Here is an 11525-nt window from a genome sequence, read left to right on the forward strand (position 1 = left end):
AAAGTAGCAAAGAAATGAGCGTGTTTGTGGACCCATGCTTTTTTAATTTCTGAAGGGCAGGATTCCCCATGAAGCAAAATGGAAGAATTGCTTTAAAGAGCTGATTCCAAGGGAGATACATTTTTTCTGCCGCCTCTTTTTGTGATTTTTTTTTTTTTTTTTTTTTTACAAAAAACAAGTTCTTTTTCAGAGCTTGAGGTGGGCTCTTGGACTTCAGACTTTACTGTGAGAATGTCTACTGTCTGTATTTTTTAAATTATTATTGCCAGTGTGGCTTGATTTGAACATAACCTTGATGTGCTTTCAGACCTATTCATCCTCCAGCAGTCTTCATTTGCTAATTTCAGTGACTGAACACAGCTGAATCAGTTAAATACTTTTAGACTACATTATTGTTTAGTTATAATCCATTGCAGAACATTTACATAGGTATACAGATGTTTCAAGTAAGTCCTTTGGATTTGGAATTATTTTACTCTTGTGTTTCCATAAAAATAATTGCATCTTCTCCAGGGATGTCCAAACTATCTAAATGAACCTCTGAAGAGGGGCAGTGAGGATAAGCGCACTAGCTCTCTCCTCCCCCATTAGCCTCTATATATGAAGGATGATTTTGTGAATGCAAGAGCCTCCCATATCTGTAGAGACACTTCTCATGATTTAAAACCACCGGGGAAGCCTCCACTGATAGACGTTCTACTCTTCTCAGAGTTGCCTCTTGTGTGTAGAGAGTGGCCTAACAGGCTCTCCCCACCCCCATCTCTTTCCTCCTGCATTTATTTCATGCAGTTGTAGAACACCTGGAGAAGGCTGTTGTCTCTAAGCAATATGAAAATCCTCTGCTCAAAGGTTAAGTAGAAGAGAAACTGCCGGTTATGGATACTTCATGATTTCCTCTGAATGAAGGCTTTTGAATGAATGAATAACTTTTGACTGACTGACGGACTGCACTGAATGCATCCCGTCGGCCATATATTGTGGCTTGGCAACTCTACTGTTTTAGCTATTCTAAGTAGCAAAACACCTGAATTTCATAGAACCCCATGGATTGAATTTTGTCTTGCAGGGTCACAAACTGTTCAGTCCTGTTCTATATGCATAACCTTTGTGTTGTGTGCCAAATGGGAATAATGGATTGGACTATGTTTTGTTACCTAACACATTCTAGAATGCCACTGAACTAAAACTCAGGACAAATCTGACTGAACATGGGAGAAAGACTATTTAAAACCTATACTGTAGCAGTGAAGACAGTAAAAAATGTGCCACCACCCAGACAGAACAATCCAGCAATGCTTTTCATGCTGTTCAATGCTTCTTTTGGAGAACCAGTATAGTTCATGACTCACTATGAATAATTTGCTCTGTTCTTTGCGAATAAAGACACTTGGATTTGGACCCTGATATTAGAGCAGGTCAGATTGATGGAATCTTGGCATCATTTATCCAGTTAGATCAGGTGTCTCCAACTTTTTTGGAACTGTGATATTTGGGAAATTGAGAAACTGCATCTAATTCAGCAAAAACTTTTGTTTCCTATCAATTGGGCACCACAAGTTCTCTTTATCAGAGTATTGTATATTGTTGCTAATTGCTAGTATTGCTTCCTTTAAATGCATGTTTTGGCAAGGACCAGTCATTACTTCCTTTTGGGAGGAGGTTATGACACACAAAGTTGGTATTGGAAAAGTCTTTAATATTATTGGATGCACACACTCCTTTAAAGTACATACTTGCCTCAATGAAAATAACAAATGTAAAGAGAAATTGATTCTCTGAGTCCTTCTGACAGCTAAAATGTCTATAATGTAATGTACTGAGGACCTTACAATGCCTTCAGTATATGTATGGGTATCATATAGATTGCTAACATCAAATGGATACTTATTTGGATACATGGTCTGCTTTTGTTGAAGCCTACATACAATTGCTAGAAAGTTGCATGCATTTTATACAAATCCATGTACATATTCTTTTTTTCTTAAAAATGCACACACACATCAGGGACCACCATTTGTGCACTTGCCCCTCCTTGACTGATTAAATTGGCTCACATAGGACTGATGCTGTGGCTAAGGGAAGGGTTAGTGTTGCTTTATAGCAGAGTGTTGCTCCTGCTTGCTTAAAAGAGACCATAGTAAGTCATGTAGTAAAGGAAATATTCCCTTGACACCAGAGTTCTTTCTAGCGATCGGCCAGTTTCAAACACAGGTAGTCCCTCGTTATGAACATCTAGGTTCTTCTCTGTGGTCTCTGTGCATCACGCATATATATGAACAACCCATACTTATGAATGCATAGACTACCACAAACCCTCTATGCATATCTCTAGGGAACTACACAACACATTTGGCAACGCATCATCAGTGCTTGCATAGCTCCCTAGAGAAAGTGACAATTTCTCATTAAAGATAGTCATACCTATCTCTAGGAAGCTATGTGATGCATTTGGTGATGCATCATCAGTGGTAGCCTAGTTTCCTCGAGATATAGGAGTTGCAGCTTTTCATTCTGGGCATCAGCTCGAATGTACCCAAGCCAGTGTATTTCAGGGCATGTGCAGGGTGTGTAGTTCCCCTTTGTTTTTTCTTTAGCATTCGCCCTTGTAACTAGGCCCTCAGCTGCTACAAGGCTATTTCTGGTGAGGAAAAGGAAATGGCTGTACAGACAACCCTTGAGGCCTACTTCAAGAAAGCGATTCCACTGGTACGTTGCCCCTCCTCCCCACAGCACAATCAAACCCTGACTATTAAGCACCAGGTCCATCTCTATCATCATCAGTTAATGTTAGGCTAAGTGATACCTCAAGAATGTTTTAAACTATTTTAAGAAGTGTTTCCTTTATTTGTTTTTATAATACTGTATACCTACACACAAACACACAGATTCTCTCTCTTAAGTACCTGTAGTTACTTTATTATTACTTGATTGTTATCATTATTACAATGTCTTGTATTTAAGATGTTTTAGTGAATATGGCAGTGTTTCTTAAGTGTTTCATATGCATAGAAAAGTAAAATATATACATAGATGAAGACAAACATTTGGCTTACTCATGTGATCTGACTCACACATAAATTCAGCTTAATTCAAATTCTCAACAGAATTCATCCATAACCCAGGGGCTACTTGTATACTATTCTTGGCTAAAGTGAAAAAGAAAATGGCCACAGTGAAACTGATTATTTGGACCAGTTTCAGTAAGTTTTCTGTTTGGGATGCAGGACTGAGATTAGTTTGATCAGTTTGGTAGATGACCCACATCAGGAACTGGATAAGGGGAGGGTGACCATGTTTGTTTCTATGGACCTCTGAGAAGTTTACATTACTGTTAACCATGGTATCCTTCTGAATTGCCAGGTAGCACTGGACCTTGGGGTGTTGTTTCCAGTGTTTTTAGTGCTTTCTGTCACATTCAGAAAATAATGCTAGGGGCTTACTGATAAATTGTATAGCCATTAGTCTGTAGCAGCCTTCCCCAAATTGGCATTTTCCATATCTTTTGTGCTGCAACTTCTAACGTAGCCAACCATCGACTGTGCTAACTGGGTCTGATGCCAGTTAAATTTTGAAAGACTTCAGGTTTGGGAAGGCTGGCCTATACCAGTTCTGTCTTGTCCTCTGGGCTATTTGTTGTTGTTGTTGTTATGTGCTGTCAAGTCATCTCCAACTTATGACAACCCTTTGAATGAAAGCCCTGCAGAATCATTGTTTCATGGCAGCTCTGTTCAGCGGTTGTAAATCCAAGGCTGTGTCTTCCTTTGTGAGTCAATCCAACTCATACTTGGTCTTCCTTTTCTTCTTCTGCCTTCATCTTTTCCTAGCATGATCATCTTCTGTGGGGAGTTTTTCCTTCTCATGATGTGCCTCAAGTATGACAGCCTCAGTTTTATCATTTTTGCTTCTAGGGAAAGCTCATATTTGCAAATCTCTTTCCAGCACAATGTTTTGAATGCATCAGTTTTCTTCTTGTCAGCTTTCTTCACTGTTCAGCTTTCATAACCATAGATAGTGATCAGGAATACAATAGTGTGGATGATCTTGGCCTTGGTCTGCAGTGAAACATCCTTACACTTGATGATCTTTTCTAGTTCCTTCATTGTTGCTGTTCCAAGTCTCTGTCTTCTATGAATTTCTGGGCTGCAGTCTCCATTTGAGTTGATGACTGAGCTATGTAATCTTTCACAATTTCAATTTCTTGTTAACAGTAAAGTTCTGTGATTCTTCTGTAGCTATGATTTTTGTTTTCTCCATATTCAGCTGCATTCTTGTTTTTTCTCCTTTCACTTTCATCGGGAGTTGTGACAATTCATTACTGCTTTCTGCCAGTGTCACTTTTCACTCCTTCCTCTGATCCTAATCCAGCTTTCCTTGTAGTATTTTCTGCTTACAGATTGAATAGATAGAGCTAAAATCTGACACTTTTGCCTACAGGAAACCATTCTGTTTCTCCATAATCTGTCCATGGTAAAAGTTATGCATCAGGACAAATAACTGCTATGACACATCTGTTTCTTTCAGGACCATCCATAGTTCTCATGGTCCACAGAGTCAAAGGCTTTTCTGTAGTCTATAAGCATAGATTGATCTTCTTCTGGAATTCTCTAGTGTACTCCAGTAGCTATCATATGTTTGCAGTATGACCTCAGGTGCCTCTTCCTTTTCGGAATCCAGCTTGAATGTCAGGTATTTCTTGTTCCATATAGGGTAATATTATTTGTTGCAATACATTGAATATCACTTTGATTTTATGGGAAGTTATTGCAATAGGCATATGGTTGCTACAATCTTTTACATCTCCTTCCCTGGGGACTGGAATGTAAGTTGAAGATTTCCATTCTGTGGGCCATTGCTTCGTTATCCATATTTGTTGGAATATTGTTAGAATTTGGACCGATTCAGTCTCTGCAGCTTGGAACAGTTCTGTTGGTATCCTGTCTATTCCAGGTGCTTTATTCCTTCCAAGTGCACTAACAGCAGCTTTCACTTTGCTTTCTAAGATTGCAAGCTCTTCTTCACAGGGTTCATCTTTGAAGGAGTCTGTCAGCCTTTTATTTTTTCTGTACAATCCTTCTGTATATTATTTCTACTTCTCTTAATTTTCTCCTGATCAGATAGTGTGTGTCCCTGTTTGTCATTTATCATTCCTAATCTGAAGTTGAATTTCCCTTTCATTCCTTGGATCTTCTGGAAGAGGTCCCTTATTTGCCTCTTTTGTTATTCTCTTCTATTTCTTTGCAGTGGTCAGTGTAATCATCCATCTGTAATCATCCAGTGTAATCATCTGTCATCCATCCAAGCTTGCTCGCTCGCTCTCTGCTACAGGAATTGTCTTCTGGCATTCTTTCCTAATATTGTCTCTAGTTTCAGCCCACAGTTCTTCTGGTTCACAATCAGTTAAACTGAATAATGCAAATCTGTTATTTATGTAGACTTTTAATTCCTCAAGAAAGTTAGTTACGTTGTAGTTTAGCAATTTTTTTCTGTGAGTGACCATTTTTAGCTTGACTCTTATTTTTGATATTAAGAGTTTGTGGTTACTACTACCACTACTTGTTTTAGAAGCAAGAATATAGCTTCTCTGTCTCCTGCTTCCAATTGCATAGTATATTTGATTCCTGTATTGGCCATCTGGTGATGTCCATCTATACAGTCATTGGATTGGTTGCTTCTTGTATGTATTTGTGGTAAACAGATTATTGGCTTCACAAAATTCTACAAGTTGTTTTCCTGCTCTGTTTCTTACCCATAAGCCAAATTTTCCTACAATATTTGATTCTGTTTTGCTTCCTACCTCTGTATTCCAGTCACCTTGGATTATCAGCATGTCTTCTTTTGGTATATTATTTATTTCCTCTAGGACACTGGCTGAGAAGTTTTCAATTTCATCAACTTGGTTTTGTTGATAGGTTTCCACAAATTCTGATGGATACAATTTAGTTGGACTTTGCATTATAATCCCTTACTGCCTGTGCTACATTTTGTACTAATATTAGAGTTTTTCCATTTCTCCAGAGCTTGTAATTTCTGGAATAAAACATTTTGTGTTTGTTAAAAATGTCCCATTCTAGTCCACTTTAGTTTACTCACCCAAAGTATTACAATGTTTAGCCATTTAGTCATTCTTGCTTTGCTGTTTCCAGTTCACCTTGATCCATATTTCTCACATTTCATGTTCCAATTGTATGTTTTGTGCAGCACTGAGCTTCCTTTCACCTCTGTGCAAGTCAGCCACTAGAATTCGTTTTAGCTTTGATCAAGTGACACCATTAGCAACAGCAGTATTTGTACTTTTCCTTTGCTCTTCCCAAGTAGCTCACTGAGTGCCTTTCAACCTGGGGGCTCTCATCTTTTAGCACTGTATCTTGCGGCATTTTGGATTGTTTCAGCATAGGGTTTTCCAGGTAAAGAAGATTCAGAAGTGGTTTACTATTGCCCTCTTCTCTACTGTACTAACCAGAGTTAGCTTGAGTGTAATTGCCATTATCTGTGAAAGCTCCTCCACCAGTATCATCTTCAGTTATCTCTGCTTCCTAGTAGCTGCGCTTCAGAAGTTTCTCTGGCCCCATCACCATTCGAGGAGATCTATTCTCTTCTGCTGATATGACTGTTCCTGCTGAAAAGGATGGATGCATCTTAGTCTGGTATATCTGGCCATTGTACCTTGGGTGACCCTGTTAGGAGGCCTGCCTTTCAAGACTGCCTGGCCTTCTCATGGCATTCATCTCAGCTTCTCTGTCACTCTGAAACCCCCTCACCATGTTAAGGTGTACATCCAGGTGAGGGTACTTAACATATAAATGAAATAATTTAGAGGTTTGAGGTATGATGCCACCAAAATACTGATGATATCCAAGTATTCTGTTGCTCTTTGTTGCCAGCTCTCAAGGAAGGCATCAGAACCATTGAATGAGTCCTGGGCTTGATAATGGGCTGAGTTAGTGTAACCAAGCTAAGGTTAACTTAGGCAAGATGGGGGTGTTAGTGGTCAGTAGAAAACCCAACAAAGGCTTCTGGTTGCAACCTGAAGGTGTTGGCCTTCCCTTCAAGGAAGGTTTTTATATTAGGAGTGCTCCTTGATCCTGTGCTGTCCCTGCTTGAGATGGTGGCAAGGAGTTAACTTGTAAAATTTTGCTTGTTGTGCTAACCGCAGCTCTTCCTAAAACAGCCTGACTTCACAATCATGATCCATGCTTGGTTACATCATGTTTACTCTGTTATAATGTGCTTTACCTGCACTGCACTGGTGTCAGTTTCTTTCTGGACTCATTTTGGGTTTAACATCTAATTTCTTAGGACCTGTATAAGGGACTCCTTGTCTTGCTATGTACTCGCTATAATATTAAGATCTGCAGGAGAGGCCCTTTTGGGGGCACCATTACACACAGAGTCCTGTTTATCAGGAACACATGAAAGGGCCGTCTCCTGTGTCTGTTCCAAATTGTGCTACAGTTAGACCTCACTTCTTTGGCTTTTAGAAAAGCTATGAAGACATATCCTTTTAATCTTTTTAAATTAAGCAGATGTGCTAAAGTTTTTATCTTTGCTGCTCTTTATTTGCATATTTTATTGCTTCGGGGCTTTGTTGTTTTAAATTGCTGTGTACCACCTTGATAGTGTTATTTCTATTACTATTTTAATTGCATTCTTACTGTTTTCATTATGGTTTTATCCTTCATAATACCATACTGGTTTTAAGTGTTTTATTGCTGTGCTCCACCTTGGAAGAACTTCTGCCCTAAAAATGGAGAAGAAATGTTTTGACTAAGTAAAATCACTTTTTTCACAAATCAGTCAGTATGTAAATATTGATAAGACATAGTAAACTACTCTGCAGGTCTAAGTCTATGAGAGGTCTTCCTTTATGAGTAACTGATCATTCAAACTGCAATATATATACACATAAAAATATGCTTGTATTTTAGGAACTGATTGGGAGCATTGGGCAGTATTTCATGGCAGATGGAAATGTATTTACATAGTTTGTAAATAATATCTGCAGTAGGGCTATATGAATGGTGGTCACTGGACTAGCCCTCTTCTGCTCCTGGGGTCATCAGGCCACTAGAGGCAGTGTTGAATGAGTGGCCACTATAAACAAATGATTTATCAACCATTTGGGGGATGTCTGTGGTGTCTTGATTTGCTACCCTTTAAGTTCAAGGGGCCCTTGGATAAATTGAAAGGTATGCCAGAGCTTAACATGTTTCTGAAGCAAGAGAAGATAGCTAATAATGAGGTGGGATTGTGGATGGGGTTCTTTATGAGAGACTTTTCTTGTATTTGAGCCATCCTGTGAAATTGGAGAAATATGTACCAAGTTCACTGGTGCTCCTGTCCTTAGGATTTGCAGGATTATTTTGATGGGTCTTTACCAGAAGTACCTCCAGTTTGTTTCATTTAAAGAATCGTGTTTAAATATTCTAGTTCTGAGTATATTTTTACTCACGTTTCACTTTCTTTTGTTTCAGGTGTTTCACTGTGTGCATTTTGAGTGTCCTGCCCAAATAACTGTCCATAAAGAAGAGGCTGGTGAGGAAGATGTTGGCACCGGTGGACAGCAGCTGACATTCTGCCCACCTCGAAGTTCAACCACCAGCTCTGCACATTCTCTCCCCGGATCCGTTTCACATCCATAAGCTTACCAACCATACAAGAGAATGGAGAATGTCAGTTGCAACCCCAGAGCCATGATAATTTTTTTTGCTAATTTTGTGTGTAGGCACTTCTTCATTCTTTGAATGGACAGAGGGACCATACCTGGAGATGTTCAGATGGAAAGGCTACTCCAAGACACAGTGGGAATCCTTTCCATTTTGTTAAAATCAGGATGTGCCACAGGGGGATAAAATAGGCTTTTGGTTTTCATCAAGTCTTCTATTTACTCCTTACCTCATTAAACAAACCAAACCAGGTTGAGCTGAAGGAAATAAAAATGCCAATCTAAATTGTAATATAAAAATGCCATGTGACAGTATGGAAAAGACATAATTACATTTGCCTGTAAAAGGCACTTGCTAGGAAATAGGTATTCCCCATGAACATTTATAGAAAATAGACTATGAAAACCAGTATTTAATTTAATTTATTATTAATTCATATTTCTTTAAGTTGTAAGCCATTTTCAAACTCTTTGTGTATATATTTATATATCTATATTCCTTTGCTTCCCTTTTTCCTTTTTTCCTTTTTGTTGAATTTATCATGCTACATCCAACAGATTGACTTGATGGAGGCATGATGTGATGCCCACAGTCTTTTACTCTGTTTGATAAGTAAAACTCCTTTAGGACATTATGCAGAAAACAGTTTAATCCAAGGATGCCTGCCCGAAATTGACTGATGCAATTAACACGATTTTAACTTTTTATGTCTGTGTAAAACTGACTGGCAGGTTTCTAAGCAGAAAAACAAATATTGCCCTTTTAGTAAATATAAAAGCTTTATTTTTTCCTAATGCTTAATCAGTTCTCTATTTGTGTTGATAAACTGTTTAGCTGACCAACATTTCAGCTAAATTTGATATTGACCAGATATGGGATTGCAATGCTGACAATTTGTTTATTTGTTTAGGATAATACTATTTCACTAAGGATTTAGAGAAAATACTTCTTAAAAGATTTTTGCATCACTTCCATTAAAACAGATATGATTTGTATAGTTAGATTGGATTTATCTTTTAAATAATTTACATCCTAGCAGTAGCTATCCTTTGTAATTTAGTCTGATTATCTGACTACTTATTCTGATTGTGTTCACATGCAGAATTCTGAACATTTACTTGTTTCATATCCTGCTGCATTTGCCATTGTAAAGGGAGCTCTGTTATTCCCAAATATTAATGCCAACCATCCATCTGAAAAGAGGAAAAAGAGGTGTATGTGTCATAGTATGTGATCTTAAAGAATATTATTACTGTCAACCTTTTTTAATTGGTGTAAAACAGTTTGGTGGAAATCATTATTTTATCTATGGTGTTGTATAAATAATATTATCACACTGGTTGAACTTAAGTGTTTCCATTGGGAACTCAGGTACCAGAATGAATTTGGGGCACATTTTATTAAACAAAAAGATCTGCAAGGTAATGGCAGTGCAGGAACTAGCTGCTACTTCAACACTAGCAAGGTGGGTTCTGGATGATCCCACCCTGCCCTCATGGGTGGTGGGTGTGACTTCTCCTTTTTCCTGAGGCCCCATCTTCTTTGGGGCGGGGGGCATCCTTTGTCACCCCTGCACGTCACCCCTGCACAGGTCTGAGCAACTTACAAGAGCCCTGAACAGCAAAGGGTGTAAAGGATTGCTCATCTATTTTATCTATACCCTATAAAACAGCCACTCACCACCTTGCAGATCTACTAGAAAAGTATAGTTTCCTGCATCAGAAGGTTGAATCACATCAGAACTACATAGCTTATCCTGACTATGCACAGCTTAAAGATAAGCTGTTATTCCTCCCCTAGACCCTCAGGAACAATATAACTTATTTTCTTGCTGTGTTCAAACCCAGGGACAAACCGCATCCTACAAAATTCTGTGGTGCATTAGATTGGACCACAGTATTTACATGCCTAGACAACGTTATTGGATAGCTGCAAGATCCTCATATGCTTGCAGAGAGAGAGAGCATGGCCTTCAGCAAACCGCCTCATCTTCCAAGTGGATCTGTGATGGGCGATACACCGTAAACATAACTAGAATAGAGTGGGCAGGAGGTGTAGCCACTGAATTGTAGCGAACTAGCTGAGACCAAGCTGAGGATTCCAGCTATATTTTGAGACTCTGTGGCTAAACCAGAACACAAATGGGTGTCTGAAGATGAAAATTCTCACCAAATCCCCACCCCTTGAGATTAAGATGAGAAAATTATTCAGAACTATTCATGTCCTTTATTACTGTTCAGGGGCCAAATGCAGTGATGACATGCCTTGGAACACCAGGGACCAATCAACTAAATACCCTGTGTAGGAAATAGGAGGCCCCTGGCATCCTCCTCCTCCAACACAATGGCAGTTGGTTAAAGCTCCATCCATCTGGACAGAAGGAAAGTACTTTTGAGCCTCTTCCCTTGTGGACTGCTTTTGGACTAGTGTAAATGCTGTTCCTCTGTTTTTGACAACACATGAAGATCCCCAATTTCAGTACCCCAGTGTGGTGTATCAAACTCAAACTGTGCTACAAATTCCCGTACTCTAAATGTATACTCCAAGTGCTGGTAGGGCTGCTGCACAAAAAGGCAGAATCTCAAAAGCATTGCCACAAGTACCCTCCCAGAGTCCTTTTAGGCTAAATAAAATGCCTGGCAATACAGGATTCCATGAATCTGGGGATGGAGTCTGAGCCTAGGACCAACCATCACGTATTCTCCAAATTCTAAAATGTAAAGTGACATCAGCAAGGCCTGTGATCATAGTTAAGAATGCTAAGTCCACTGACTTCCTTCAGATGGTGTATAGTTGACAGTACGTTCCACCTGGACTACACAGTATTCTGTCAAATGGTTGACAGGAATCTGGCAATCCTGG

The 11525-nt window shown here is 39.1% G+C and overlaps 1 protein-coding gene across 3 annotated transcripts in view; it reads left to right on the forward strand.

The window, feature by feature from the left end:
• The window catches only part of BTBD9 (BTB domain containing 9), a 214016-nt gene extending 204014 nt beyond the window's left edge, over positions 1-10002 (forward strand). For all 3 annotated transcript variants that reach the window (XM_044443333.1, XM_044443498.1, XM_044443422.1), the window contains one exon: positions 8472-10002. In XM_044443333.1, the coding sequence (XP_044299268.1) occupies positions 8472-8639 (168 nt within the window). In that variant the 3' untranslated portion in view covers positions 8640-10002. The remainder of the gene's footprint in view (positions 1-8471) is intronic.
• The last annotated feature ends 1523 nt before the right edge of the window (positions 10003-11525 follow it).

Source organism: Varanus komodoensis, unplaced genomic scaffold (genome assembly GCF_004798865.1).
Source record: "Varanus komodoensis strain SLA01 unplaced genomic scaffold, ASM479886v1 scaffold1, whole genome shotgun sequence".
Taxonomy (NCBI): Eukaryota; Metazoa; Chordata; class Lepidosauria; order Squamata; family Varanidae; genus Varanus; species Varanus komodoensis.